The sequence below is a fragment of the Lolium rigidum genome, chromosome 6, assembly GCF_022539505.1.
Source record: "Lolium rigidum isolate FL_2022 chromosome 6, APGP_CSIRO_Lrig_0.1, whole genome shotgun sequence".
In the NCBI taxonomy this organism is placed as follows: domain Eukaryota; kingdom Viridiplantae; phylum Streptophyta; class Magnoliopsida; order Poales; family Poaceae; genus Lolium; species Lolium rigidum.
Window position 1 is genome coordinate 144,219,306 of NC_061513.1, and position 15,219 is coordinate 144,234,524.

General features: G+C 43.5%; 1 protein-coding gene and 1 long non-coding RNA gene across 6 annotated transcripts; both read left to right on the forward strand.

Annotated features, from left to right (window-relative positions):
* Positions 1–1,117: 1,117 nt before the first annotated feature.
* On the forward strand, positions 1,118–5,312 carry LOC124663375. Its single transcript, XM_047201086.1, has 9 exons — positions 1,118–1,292; positions 1,566–1,893; positions 2,587–2,673; positions 3,093–3,138; positions 3,286–3,379; positions 3,464–3,537; positions 4,258–4,344; positions 4,432–4,542; positions 5,049–5,312. Exons 1-9 carry the CDS (start codon positions 1,118–1,120, stop codon positions 5,118–5,120), a joined length of 1,074 nt encoding a protein of 357 aa, XP_047057042.1. The 3' UTR covers positions 5,121–5,312.
* Positions 5,313–7,667: 2,355 nt separating this feature from the next.
* Positions 7,668–14,616, forward strand: LOC124661939. 5 transcript variants are annotated; one of them, XR_006990340.1, is made up of 4 exons: positions 7,668–7,704; positions 7,776–7,975; positions 8,929–9,061; positions 9,158–9,526. It is a non-coding gene; the product is annotated as an uncharacterized LOC124661939 (long non-coding RNA). The 5 variants fall into 5 exon arrangements; XR_006990339.1 differs by having other exon boundaries at positions 8,971–9,061; XR_006990338.1 differs by lacking the exons at positions 7,668–7,704; positions 7,776–7,975 and adding an exon at positions 14,594–14,616 and having other exon boundaries at positions 8,754–9,061; positions 9,158–9,288.
* The last annotated feature ends 603 nt before the right edge of the window (positions 14,617–15,219 follow it).

The window sequence follows — 15,219 nt, forward strand, 5'->3', positions numbered from 1 at the left end:
ACCAGATCAACAGTCTACAAGCATTCGAGTTTATCATTACAAGCACCCAAACTCCAAAACAAAACACCCAACATTACTTGCAGCCAGCGTAACGACAACACACAAACAAGGCCTTACGAGAGACAAGACACAACACCATACAACGACAGAGAACGGCGGAGTTAGCCACGGATCACCCAGCCGCAACTCACTGACGATCCAAAACCTGGAAGCACGCTCCATCACCCACCAGGACCAAGTCATTTGCCTCAAGGGTCCTTGCCAGATCTTCTGCTGTCATCAGCATTGGGCCAAATCCTCTCGAGCTATTCATGTCACAAACCTCCAGTGTTGTCCTTGCTTTTTTCTGTGGAATCACCCAGGATCCGGCCACAATAGCGGAGGCATCCTGGCCACTCCCTCCAACTTGTTCAACATACACATCAGCCCTTCTCTTTCCTCTTCCTTCGCAGAAATCTTCCACCGAGCACAACCGCATACCAAGCGTTTCCACAAAACCTGCATACCCAACCATTGAACCCGATTGAAAACATGATCATTTCGGTAATCCAGATAGTTCTCAAAACGAGAAGAAAGATCATATTACATTTCTTATTTTTCTTTTTGTCATTCCACAAAGCAGCAACATCATGTATGTTTGAAATTTGCAAATCAATACCCAAAACATCCTAGGCCCTTTTCCAAATGTTAGCAGCAACCACACAATCAAAAAACAAGTGTTGACAAGACTCTAACTCATTGCAAAACACACAAGTCGGATCATCAACACTTTGTCTTTTGACCAGGTTGTCTCTAGTGAGAAGCTTATTATGGAAGAGCAACTTGAAGCTTTTATTAATGTTGAAGCTTCACACTCTGATTTTTTTTTTTTGCCAAAACTCCGATTTCTAGTAGGGTTACCGTGTACATCATTGGTGTATCTAAAACTAATTATATTTTTATAAGAAAATGGAAAACAGAAAATACATTTTTGTTCGTTGCATGTCAGCTCCCTATATAAAATGCCCCTAACCTGTACGGTGACTCTCTGCACGCTTTAGTCAATTCACCCGATTCACCAGCCAACCGACAAAGAGAAAAAAGAAGCATCGCCCTTAGGTTCGGTTCTCGCGGAACGATGGACGACAACAGTGTCCATCTTTGGGTTCGCGGGCGCAAGTTTCTCTGCGTTGCGTGTCTCCAGCAGGGGGTGACACCTCGTCCCGCGTACCGCAAGGACGCAATGGGTTCGCACTACGCGGAGGAGCACTTTGGCCTTTCCTTCCAGTGCCGCAATTGTTGCAACAAGTTCGGTACCTACGAAGAGCTGCAAGCCCACAGGGCCTCCAGGTGCTGCGACCGCTAGTGGACACTTTGTTTTCTGCTTTGATTCTTGTTTCGGTCCGGTTTTGCGTCGAAGAACTGTTCTGTGAACTTTGCGTTGGGCTGGATTCTGTACGTTTATTGTGGATGGACTGCGTTGTTGTATTCGGTTATTCTTTTGTGCGTTGAGACAATGAGACGGTGTGGGTCAATTGGATTTGGAGTCTTGGACCGTGTTGTGTTGTCAAAGCGGTTGTAACAAGAAACCAACGGCCCCGTCAAGAAAAACAAGAAACCAAGATCCGCGGCGGAGCAGCGGAAGGAGAAGGACTATGCGGCGGCCGGGGCGCTACGCGGCGGCAGGGGCGACCGGGGCGCTAGACCGGAGCGCTACGCGGCGGCGGAAGGAACAGGGACGACCGGGGCGCTACGCGGCGGCGGAAGGCCGGAGCGCTACGCGGCGGCGGCGAGAGGGAATCAAGGAAAGCGGCGCGGCGGCGACAGGGGAGGCCAGGAGACTGCGCCTCAGCAGATCGTCACCAAGCCACGATTTCGCCACGGACGAAATCGTACCACCCCTTGTCTGGCCTGGTGAGCCTTTTCTTCCAACTCTTTAGTTTTGTTCATCTGGAACTTCTGAATATGATGGCCGAGTTCATGAGTTTCATGCCTTTGACGAAATCCTACCAGCCCTTGTCTGGCTGTGGCCTGGCGAGCCTTTGATGTCTTGTTTATAACTAGCGCCTGAATCTGATTTCCAATATTTTATCTTGTGTTACTGCTTTGGTTCTGCCTATGCATGTGTTTGCTTGAAGCTTCAAGGACTAGGTGATCCTTGAACTCTTTTGCTAAATGACTAACTGGCTAGTTTGCTGCTAATGTGTGCAAATTTCATGTCAAAATGTCATGCACGTTCTCACTCCATCCTGTTATCTCCAAATTTGCTTGTGTGTTTGTTATTCTGTGAGATTGTTGTACTATTTGCTTTTATAGTCATGGTAACCAATCCAAAGTCATTTTACCCAGGCGACCTGGCGGTGAGAAATTTTACCATTACTTGGACAATCAATTCCCGGTGGCAATTAAACGGTGCAGTTTGATAAGAAACTGTTTATGGAAAATGTGAGTAGTAACGGAAGCTCATGGGTACCAGCCTCACTCGATAGCTCCTTAGCAATGATATTGACGCCTCACAGAATCATGTCCCAGTATCAGAGGTCCAGCTAAGGCAGCTGTTGCCACGGTATGATGACTCTCGATTAATCTGTTTTCTGTTGTCTTCAGTTTTGCACATTGCAGTAGCAATATTATCACTGAAACCCTTTCTTTTCATGCTGAAATAGACAGAACTTTCCATGTTATGTCAAATAGGTATGAAAGCTTCCGCACAACCCTATATCATTTGCATGTTATTGATTCGCCCAATGAAATGCCTTTTGTAGGCTAGTCTTTGTGTAGGATGAAAAGAAATGATCTACAAGTATTGTGCAGTACTCTACAAACATAAGGAATTTAGTGCCTTGCCTTCAAGGTCCATTTCCCCATTTTGTAAGAACTAGTAGTTTTACATGATAATTTGTTGGTAGACTGGCCTGGAATGTGAAATCAATTTGTGTCTTAAAGGAAAGTAGATGTAAGCTTTCATGTTTCTTCTGTTGACTGAAATATAAATGTGCATTATGCTTTGCCTTTTAAGTGTCATGTGAACAGTTTGGCTCCTTTGCTAAGCATGTTTCTCAACCTTGTTCTGTCAAATTGATCAACTTACTAATTAATTTGGCAAATGGCAGCTACATGAAAGAAGGAATGAGGACAAGTGTTGAAGCAATCCTGTTGGTATGTTTCTATTCTTCTATCTCATAATCATGTTCGTATGCATTTTTATGCTTCGAAACATCTAATTGCTGGCAACTTCATGCAATAGCAATTGGTCAGTGGGCTTGGCAAACAAACTGAAATATTTACTCATGTTATCCTATGCAGGTGCAAGAGCACAATCACCCCCACATTCTGCTGTTGCAAATTGGGAATACATTTTGCAAACTTCCTGGTGGACGGTTGAAGCCTGGAGAAAATGGTCGTTTTTGTTGCTCCACTTTTTTATCATGTTCCTTGTACATGAAACTATCATGTGTTTTCTTACGTATCTGGGATTCTACAGAAATCGAGGGCCTGAAAAGAAAGCTGTCCAGCAAACTTGCAGTGAATTCTCCTACTTTTCCACCTAACTGGCAGGTAAGGCATTCGAGAGAAGCTCAGTTTTTTTGTTGATGGTGTATGGTCAGAGTGTATTACCTAGTTTTGCTGGAACTGGTCACTTTGTACCTTGTTAAATCATAGTTAATACTTCTGTACAGGAGAGTATCTGCACCTGGAAGAAATAAACGACTAAACTGCTATTTCAGCTTTCATCAACCCACCTACTAACCATGGTTTTTTTTGTTTTTTTGTTTTCTGAAAGTGATCCACTAACCATGGCTATAATAGTTACATCTTATTTAAGGCATGTCATGAACATTATATATTGCTCCATATGTACTATATTGCAACTGTACATAAATGGAAAAGTGGCATTGGTGCTGACTGATAACTGCAGATATCATGTTCTCAGTTTTCAAGATTTAGAGCATGAACTGCCTACTGTCTCACTAATGCGCCAATATAATTTTCTGTGTCCACATGTTTATATACAACAATATTCACAATGGACATCTGTAGGTAGTTATGTCGCACTGCAGTGTACTCTTTCTGCACAGTCTTTGCTATGTACTTACCGAAGTATGAAATGCTTGGAATCAGTGTGAACTTGCCTATCTAGCTGCTGCTTACAGTAATCCTGGGTTCCGTTTCTGTTACCACATGCTTACAATGTTATGAGGTGTTTTTACTCTTAGATATTGCGTAACGATAACTGTACCCATTTGGATAAAGATCTAATATGTTTACCACTTCAAGGTTGGTGAGTGTGTTGCTGTCTGGTGGAGGCCAAACTTTGAGACTGTGATGTATCCTTACTGCCCTCCGCATATAGCCAAGCCCAAGGTACATTGTTGCTTTAAGGGGTTTCTGTTACCCCCTATTATTGGGAGTTGGGATTAGATAATGGAAATGACCAATGTGGTTGAACAGGAGTGCAAGAAGCTTTTCATTGTTCACCTGACTGAAAAGGAGTATTTCGCTGTTCCAAGGAACCTGAAGCTACTTGCTGTTCCACTGTTTGAGCTCTATGACAATGTTCAGGTAAGTGGCAGTGCCCCCCACTCTGAAAGTTAGCTTTGCATGATGTTTTCAAACATTGTACCCAAGTGTGTTGATGTATATGGCTAATAAAAAGCCCAGGGACTTAGATTTTTTTCTTAACAATATGTGTCCCGATAAATCAGTTTTGTTTTGCTGCACATAAAAGAATGGGAGTTGATATCTGTGAGAAAGTATTTGTCTCTTCTAGCTATGAAACTTTTTTTGCGGGGTAGCTATGAAACTTCTTTGATCTGGGTTTCTTTGGTGCCATTGGATGTGGCTTGGTTTCCAGGCCATAGGTATATATGGCAGTTGGAACCTGCAGTTTTTTTTAACCAAATTCAAACGGAACCCTTTCAAGTAAAGCCTATAAACTCCGTACCGAGTTAGCTAATTCTCACATGGCTATATTTCCCTGTGCAGCTTTAATCTATCATGCTTTTATGTTGCTGTCTTAAATGTGTGAACGGAAACCTGAAATTTGCTTTCTATGTATGTGGATGCAGTGGTACGGGCCTGTCATTTCCACCATCCCGCAGCAGCTGTCCAAGTTCCAGTTCAACATGGTGAGCTCGTAAGGGTCATGGGACGGCAACACATCAAGATGGACATTTGACACCAAACCGGCTAATCAACTTAGCATGACTTGTTTATTCAGTGACCAAGTTTTCATGAATTATGCACAAGCTTAGTAGGCATGCACTCCGACTGTCTTTTATTTGGCGGTTTCTGTTATTGCTAGATAATTTCTGGTTGTTCTGCTGCGCTGATTTGTTTGTGTATTTACCAATGTGTGTTTCTACTATTTGCGTGGTCTGCTGTAGCAACTCTTTAGGCCCGTTTTTTTTGTTAGAAAAATTCGCAGCCAACCGTCGGTGTAGAAGTTGGCATTCAGAACTTCATTGTCTTCATGTCTTGACAGAGCTGTGCAGTTCGGCTTTTGACTGTTTCGATGGTAATTACATCCAGTGGTGAATCTTGTTTTTAGAGAAGTTACATGTGATGTTTGACAGTTGTGGCATGGTCGATGCTTCTGGTTTTTGGTACTGATTTGTTTCACGTATGTGGTGGCATCATCGTGCTGGTGTTGTTCCCGTTTCTCCCTCTCATGGTAATGGCAGTTTGAACAGAACAAAGCAATGTTGCATGTCTACCTTGTCAGACCATTCCCCGGTTGTATCGGCTCAGTTGCAACAAACAATTGTGCGTTCTGCTTTGTATAGGACCAGGCCGGCTGTGGGTGATACCATTATTGTGTGTGTGGACGGACTCAGGAGCATTTGCTTGTTCAGATATAGTTATGGCAGCACCAAACTTCAATTGTCCATTCTTGCCCTTTCTGAGTAGATTTTTGTTTATTTCTGAAGGAAGCTTTACGAGTAGATGAGCTTCACATGATCGAGTGTATTATGTCGCAGCAGTCAATCTCTTACTTGGCACTCACGAGTTTATGTTCAGACCAGTGCAAGAGAAGAACTGAACAAAAAGGTGGCTGGGAGTCTGAGAATCATTTGTTGGTTTCTCGTATGATTTATTTTGTGTGAGCACCTCCACATCATATTAAGAAGAATGGCGAGATAACCCAAAATTGTTAGTCCAAGGACTCAAACTTGGCTCGGATGGGTGGAAATGTGTCCCCATGTCGTTGCTGAACTCTGAAATTCTGAATTTTCTGAAGACTAGTAAAGTGCCCGTGCGTTGCTACGGGTAACAAAACATGTAAAAATAAAAATGATTAAGATAGAAACATTAAACATCAACCATCACTAAACACCTCCAAACAGGTAAGTGAAATCACGTACACCCTTTGATCCGTTTTAATTGACGCGGTTTTAATCAACGCGGCACGCAATCTTCACAACTTTGGCGCAATTTAATACGAACAAAGTAATAATAATTTCATACGGCTCAAGAACATACATTTTAAAGGTCCCACTCTCATAAGTCAATTAGTTTATTAAATCATACCAGTCAGTTGAATAATAAAAACCACTGATTTCATAGTATAAAACAAACGATATATTACAAATGATAAAATTAGCCGTTGTACACTTGTAAAAGGGCAAACGATGTAGATTAAAAGTGCAACTGCATAAGTAACATAAAAACTGGATCGACTGATTTTAAATCTAGCATACATGTAGAATTGATAAATGAATATAATTGAACATTCATGAAACCTGCAAATACCAGTGGCGTTGAATATATGTTATGCATTTCCACTTGATTTCTTAGCTTTATAAAAAAAATACTATTGTAGAAGAACTACACTTTAAGAAGAGCTAGCATTTCTTAGAAAGTGTAGCTAGATTTTCTTAGGGCAACGTAGCTAATCATCGTGTATTTTTTTTAGGACTCAGCCCTAGCTTCTTAATTTAGAAATAACAGCAGCGTAGCTTACCGTAAAAAAAAAAAACAGCAGCGTAGCTAGCTAATCAGTCCTAGAAGTAATCAGTCTCTAGCTAGCTAATCAGTCCTAGCTAGCCAAAGGCCAAAGCAGAGAACAGTTGCTCAATGTCACCATCTCTGTTCTTATCCAGCTATCAGTCTCTCTCTGTTTAGACGAAGATACCAAGGGGCTGTTTGGATTGTGCCCTCACGTGCCCTGCCAAAATTTGGCAGCCAAAATTTTGGCGCAGGGGGTGTGTTTGGTTCCACGCCAGTGTCGACCCTGCCAAAAAATTGGCTCGCCTGTGATCATAAGGTGCTGCTTGGTTGGGCTCCAATTATTTGGCGAGCCCTAGCCAGCCTATGTCCGCCTGTACAATTTCACGCCAATTCCTGGGCAAGTTGAGGGCGGCCAAATCCTGCGCCAAAATTTTGGCTGCCAAATTTTGGCAGGGCACGTGAGGGCACAATCCAAACAGCCCCAGGATTTGGCCGCCCTCAACTTGCCCAGGAATTGGCGTGAAATTGTACAGGCGGACATAGGCTGGCTAGGGCTCGCCAAATAATTGGAGCCCAACCAAGCAGCACCTTATGATCACAGGCGAGCCAATTTTTTGGCAGGGTCGACACTGGCGTGGAACCAAACACACCCCAAATCCCCTCGCAAACGCTCCTCCGATGGCTTAGCCCAGCCCGAGCGCCAGCTCCTCTGCAAAGCTAGGCGCGGCGGCGGCGGCGGTCAAGAGCGACTGCACGCCCATCAGATTCCACCAGGTGCGGCGCCCCTCCTCTCCTCCTCTTCCTTGCCGTTCGGAGTTAAACGCGAAGCCTCTGCCGGCCTGCAGCACGTAGCGGCCACCCCTCCCTCGGTTCTCCCTGCGGCCAGCTCTTCACGCCAATGCGTCGCCGCCGCCCCTTTCCCCGCCACGACTTCTCCTTTCCGCTTCCTCTCCACACGACGGCTTCGTCCGACACCTCCTCTCCCTGCCCTAGGGTCAATGGCCTCTTCCCCTCCCTGCACTGCACAAGTGCTACAGCCGGCTCGGTATGATTTCCGCTCTCACAATCCGACTGTCCCTTATCAGAAGCTAATTAGATGGTAAGCATGAATGCTTCATCGAACTTACCCGAGACCAAATCGATATGTCGATGGGCTCCAACAATTTTCGCCATTGTAGCTGTTTGCTTAGATCGTCGTGTGCTCGCCTTGCTGATTGGCTAGGAGGCGTAGAGCGATATTTGGGAAAGGGAGGATGGTGCGGATGGATTGGTTGTCCGCTAAATCAATGGCGTAAATAAATCTCCATATGCTATTTGTTTGGAAAGAAATCATGGGCGTGTGGTATTTACGATTTGTTATGGCAAAATCTGTTCTTAAGGTTACCTGGAAAATATTATGTCGGTTTTTAAGGAAGATGATCTCTCATCTTCATTATTACCAGGCAAATAGAGTGTTGTTCTCTGTTAAGTAGAATATAGGGGCTGAAGAAACCAACCTTTTATGCATATACCTTCTTTAAATTTGCAAAGCAATATGCCTAACTGAGACCGATTATGTAATTTTCTGGTGTGTTCAGCAATGGAATGGTCTTATAATTAGGTTTCTTATAAATGAGTGATCTCGAAAAGTTCACATCACCTGGAACATTTTTTAATGCACTGAAGTGATATGCTACATTTTTAGTTGCAAGCGTGAAGCGTGGCTGGTGCCGGAACAGACTTTGCAACTGTTGTGGATTGACGCATAGATTTTAGTAGCTTCATGCAACTGTTGTGAACTGACGCATAAGTTTGATACATATCATCATGGTAAATCTCAATGAAGTTGCACCTGAGTTTTTTTTATGTTGTACATTGCTGGTCAGTGGCTTTAGTTTCCTCTTTGTCCCCACAAGTTAATTACATGTTATGTTGCTACCTTCATGTATCATCTACTACATCTCATCCATGGTCTAGCCCTGGAAAACTTGCTGATTCATCTCTTTACGTGCATTTCAGAAGGTGTACATGAATTTCTTACCAAAAACTCATCTTTAACAGTACATATTTGTCTGCAAGGACTCTAGCTCGGTGCTTTTAATTCAATACCACTGTGACACAACTTCATATATTACCTCAAGAGCTTCATAGAGTAAGTTACGACACAATATAATACATGTTATAAGTGACTATGCAGGAAGTGAACAGATCCCAATACTATTGGTTTATTTTGTGCCCTTATTTACAGGGTGCAAGCCATAATGATGACAAGGTCCTTCTTCTTGCTGCTACAAATACTCTATATGCTCTCGATCAGATATAGAACATCTATCAATTATTCACCTGCATGATCTTAACGCCAGGCAACGCATGTTCAAGGTAATGAACTGGCAACATCTGGGCATTGCTACAAACTTCAGCTACCCTTGATATCTCTGCTAAGTTACATAACATGCTAAGAACATGCTAATAAGTTCTGTTTTCACAAAGAGTTGGAGCAAGCACTTGGAATGTTTTTAGTCCCTCTACATTTATTTGTTGTTGTTCTGATTTCACAAAGAGTTGATTAAGTTACATAACATGCTAATAAGTTTTATACCACATATATATTTATGTTGTCTCACCAGAATTTTGACAAGTTTTCATATATCATAACGTGCTAATAAGTTACATCAACATCGTTTGAACAATGCACCTGTAGGCATGCACCAGGATTTCGATGAAATTACCTTGATGTTGTACAAAATTCATGATATACAGCGAGGTTTTACAGTGGCAGGTTATCCTTGAAACAATATAACCTTCAGTACACCCAAAGTTGTATGTAATCGAATTACATGACCTCTGTCATAAAAGAAAGCACTCTATTTGCGAGTCTACATTTTTGGACCAAAAACAACAGTAGACAATTAGTCACTTATGTTAATATGTTAATATTCAGTCTGTTTGGGAAGACGTGTTGGATAACGTTGCATAGAAAACAAAAAATTTCCTACCGCGAACACGCAATCCAAGCCAAGATGCAATCTAGAAGACGGTAGCAACGAGGGGGTATCGAGTCTCACCCTTGAAGAGATTCCAAAGCCTACAAGAGGAGGCTCTTGTTGCTGCGGTAGACGATCACTTGCCGCTTGCAAAAGCGCGTAGAAGATCTTGATCACGATCGGTTCCGGCGCCACGAACGGGCGGCACCTCCGTACTCGGTCACACGTTCGGTTGTTGATGAAGACGACGTCCACCTCCCGTTCCAGCGGGCAGCGGAAGTAGTAGCTCCTCTTGAATCCGACAGACGACGACGGCGTGGTGTCGGTGGTGGTGGAGAAGTCCGGCGGAGCTTCGCTAAGCTACGCGGGAGATATGGAGGAGAGGGGCGGCTAGGGTTTGGGAGGGTGGCCGGCCACTTCAAGGGGCGGCCGGCTTGTGGTCTTGGGGTGGCCGGCCCCCTCCCTTGGCCCCTCATTATATAGGTGGATACCCAAGTGTTGGTGTCCAAGTCTTCGAATAAGACCCGAACCAAAAACCTTCCATAAGAGGGAAACCTAGCCCAACTAGGACTCCCACCAAAGGTGGGGTTTCCACCTCCCATATGGGGGTGGCCGGCCCCTGAGGGGAGTCCACTTGGGACTCCTCCCCACTAGGGTTGGCCGGCCATGGAGGTGGAGTCCCATGTGGACTCCACCTTCCTTGGTGGTTTCTTCCGGACTTTTCTAGAACCTTCTAGAACCTTCCATAGAACCTTCCGCGACATTTTAATTCACATAAAATCTTTACCTACTAATAAAGGCAGTAGGGTTTCTCCCTAATTTTTTCGTCCGTTTTCGAGTTACCCCTGTTTTCCGTTGTAATTACGAGCGCTGCCACCGCTGAGACCAACTACGATCAAAGAACGGTTCGTTCGTGTTATTTAGTTCCTTTCGTAGACACGTCTGTTAGGCCCAACCCAGCCAAACTGCAGCCCAGTAGAACTGGTGTACCTGCACAGTACCTTCCTACCGTACCATATAAAAAAGGCACCCAACCGTCGGTCCACCCTAATTCGCATCCTAGCCGCCGCGAAGCATGTTCTCTTCACGCCGATTCCAGATCCCCCAGATCCGAGAAGAAGAAGTACAGGGATGAATAGAAGAGATATTACGGGATTTTTTTCCTCGTGTGGGAAGAGGCACTGGTGTCGAGGAACCAATCGTGGCCGCCGCTGGAACTGGTGTCGTTCTGCTGCTACAGGCTGAATTGGTGCATGGCCGCTAGGAAGTTGGGGTCGAAGGTGTGGCCCGATGGCGTCGAAGACCTGATGATCGGAGGCAGCAGGTGGCATGGTATGCATGAGGTGCGCGGTGGGTGCGAGTAGAGGACGAGGACCAAGGACGTAGGCACGAGAGTCGGGAGCAGCAGGAACAGGAGGACGATATCCGCCAGATCGGGTGACCTCCAGAACAGCCCCCATAGAGCGCGGCGGCCGCTTGGTGCCGATTGCCGAACAACGTACTCTATCCGGTGCTCCTCAAGCAGCAGCCAGGAGGTACGAGCGGGCACGCATGAAAGATTTGCCCATCGATCATCCGAGCGAGGCTATGCTCACGAAAGCAAGAATATGTGTTCCCTTGCAATCGGAAACCGCCTCACTTGTACATGTGCACGTCGTACGGCCTGGTAGTTTTGCTGATTTGGTGAAGCCTCTTCTCAAATACTCCAATTTTATCAGCCGATGGATCAGGCTGGCACCATAGATATGTCCTTCCCGTCGTCCTCCGACTCTGCCGCCACATCTCCACGTGAGCACGCTGACTTACCTTTTTGGACGCCGAATTTATTTGCCCATACGCCTACTGACCATCCTCCACCTGAGAACACTGACTTTATTTGTCGGAACGCCGACCGGCCGAACGCTGCTGTTCATCTGTGCTCCACCCTAGCTGCTTAGCTGTATATTCTGTTGTTGCTTATTTTTCTGATACTCTGCCAGCTGATGTCTTAAACCATGGTTGTAGTTTATGGTTGTGAAATCACACCATTGCTAGGATAAGCATAAGGTGTTGATTGAAAAAGCTAAAATTCAACTTACACGCAATAGAAAGTTAGGAATGATTCCTGCTTGATCAAGGATAAGTTTATTTGAATCATATCATTCGTGTGGACCAGTTCCAGAGAGGTAAGGTGCTGGGAACAACCTTTTAATATGCACTTTTATTTTCCATCAGTGGAACAGTATAAAAATTTATTTTTCTCTTCCGCAGCAACGCGCGGGCATTGTACTAGTGACATCCTATATATGAATCTTATTCTCCGGACCATTCCGGAACTCCTCGTGATGTCCGGGATCTCATCCGGGACTCCGAACAAATATTCGAACTCCATTCCATATTCAAGTACTACCATTTCAACATCCAACTTTAAGTGTGTCACCCTACGGTTCGTGAACTATGCGGACATGGTTGAGTACTCACTCGACCAATAACCAATAGCGGGATCTAGAGATCCATAATGGCTCCCACATATTCAACGATGACTTTAGTGATCGAATGAACCATTCACATACAATACCAATTCCCTTTGTCTCGCGATATTTTACTTGTCCAGAGGTTTGATCTTCGGTATCACTCTATACCTTGTTCAACCTCGTATCCCGACAAGTACTCTTTACTCGTATCGTGGTATGTGGTCTCTTATGAACTCATTCATATGCTTGCAAGACATTAGACGACATTCCACCGAGAGGGCCCGGAGTATATCTATCCAGTCATCGGGATGGACAAATCCCACTCGTTGATCCATATGCCTCAACTCATACTTTCCGGATACTTAATCCCACCTTTATAGCCCCATTTACGCAGGTGGTGTTTGGTGTAATCAAAGTACCTTTCCGGTATAAGTGATTTACATGATCTCATGGTCATAAGGACTAGGTAACTATGTATTGAAAGCTTATAGCAAATAACTTAATGACGAGATCTTATGCTACGCTTAATTGGGTGTGTCCATTACATCATTCATACAATGACATAACCTTGTTATTAATAACATCCAATGTTCATGATTATGAAACTAATCATCCATTAATCAACAAGCTAGTTTAAGAGGCATACTAGGGACTTCTTGTTTGTCTACATATCACACATGTACTAATGTTTCGGTTAATACAATTCTAGCATGATATATAAACATTTATCATAAACATAAAGATATAAATAATAACCACTTTATTATTGCCTCTAGGACATATCTCCTTCAAGACGCTCATCTACAAGATTCTTACTATATGCTTGCTGCTGAAAACATAAAAGAAAGCATTCTATATTAATCACGTATGTTACTATTCAGTACTTTTGGGAAGCAATCTATTTAGGAAGACCCTCGTGTACAAGATTTTAATTATATGCTTGCTGCTGAAAACATAAAAGAAAGCATTCTATTTGCGAATCTGCATTTTCGGACCAAAAACCACAGTTTACAGTTAATCACTTATGTTCATATTCAGTTTGTCTGGGAATCAATCTATTTGGGAAGACCCTAATCGACAAGATCTTACTATATGCTTGCTGCTGAAAACATGAAAATTATATTACATACCTTAACGGTAGGGTTGCAGGGCGCCGTCCCGCTTAGTTTCACAAAACGGAATTAAGCCAGCATCTAGCGTTCGTTTTGGCCGAGGAAATACACAGTGGCTGGGTACGGCAGAAGAAAATCCGTCCCGCATCGGATCCCGTGTTGCAACCCTACTTAACGGGGACAATTTGTTGGTGCCCCGCCTGTGAAGAATCTTGATCAAATGTTTGAGTGGGAGATTTGAGTTGGGAAGGTGTTCACTGAGGAATATGGTGTGGGAGAGGCCGTCCTGATATGAAACATAATTTACTCTTGGTGGGTTTAGGACGGGTAGGAAGGTATATATATAGTATTGAAAAAGGCTGGGCGTAAATCATGGTGTAACTAATGGTAGGCTGAAAAAAGGGGACATGAATTACTGTGATTGATCGTTATTTGACTGGTGCTAATACCAAATTAATGTTAGGGCGTAGTAGAAGGGGATTTCAATTGACTGGTGATTGAATTTGTAGGTTGACACTCTTTCAAATAAAAAAATTCGCAGTTCAACAGGTAGCTCAATTATCGGTTATCAGGAGGGCATTAGAAATGATGAAACATTGTTAACTGAAGTTATGTTGTATTTTTTTTTTTTTGCTTTACCCGAGTTTGATAGCTTATAAAGTGTGTACCTGTCAATATCAAGGAAAGTTTATTTTTACATGCTGCTCTGTTTTATCCTCAATGGTGGCGATAACTGAAGGTTAACTTTTTTTTAGCGGACCTGAGCCTTTAATGAGGGTTTTTTTTTTTGAGCATTTTTAATGAGGGTTTCTTGATCGTGGTTGGGTGAGCGGAAAGTGACTGGATTAGTTGGGCTTGGCCCACTTAGGCCGGGTCGGGGCGATCAGGAAGAGCGGACGAAGTTTGACGAAGCAAACGTCGGACCGTCTGATGACGGAACACTCTCCTCCTTTTTAAGTAGTAGAGATGAAACCTGTGAATGTAACTGAAATAAAAAGTGCATGCGTAACTGAATTCTTCATAACCATGCTTGATGCATCAGCTTTTTTCTTAGTATGCAACACAGAGAAATTGATGATTTTATTGTGGCTGTTGTTTGAATACTTGTACACTGATCAAATGACCCCTTTTTTAGGTAAGGACGATGTCGGGAAAAACAGGACTGCCAGATGTTCTGGTTCGTTCAGACAGACACCCAAATATCTGAAGGGTACCTGTTTAGCAGCTAATGAACCTCCGGGTACTTTCTCTTAGCTAATGCTTCTTTGTTAATGCATTGTTGGCTTGTTGCTTGTATGCCATCCATTCACATATCTAGGATGCTGCATTCTTCTTGTCAATATCTGTTACTCAATCCATGTGTTTTAAAACCTAAAACAACAATGTTGTGCATATGTTGCCAATTGTAACTATTTCCAACTGGTTCTCTCTGTAGTCCAATATATCAGCTTCCTTAGTAGTCAATACCTAATTGTCTCTGATTTGGGTTCTACTCTGTGTTTTCGTGGAACTAATAATTCTGTTTGGGACTCAAAACCAGTTACATTCCACAGTTTCATAACTTATCATGTTGTCGTGTTGATGAGACACTCTGTTGCAAGCAACTTGCCCTACTGCTGAAATTACCAGTTTGTATATTTTAGCATGGATCTTCCATCCAGGTGTATTAGTTCTTTCTGCTAGCAGGCGTGATTAAGTAGGAAACAACAGATTTTTCAAGTGTATCTGAAATGCTTGTGTAGCTGTAGCTAAGATCTGATT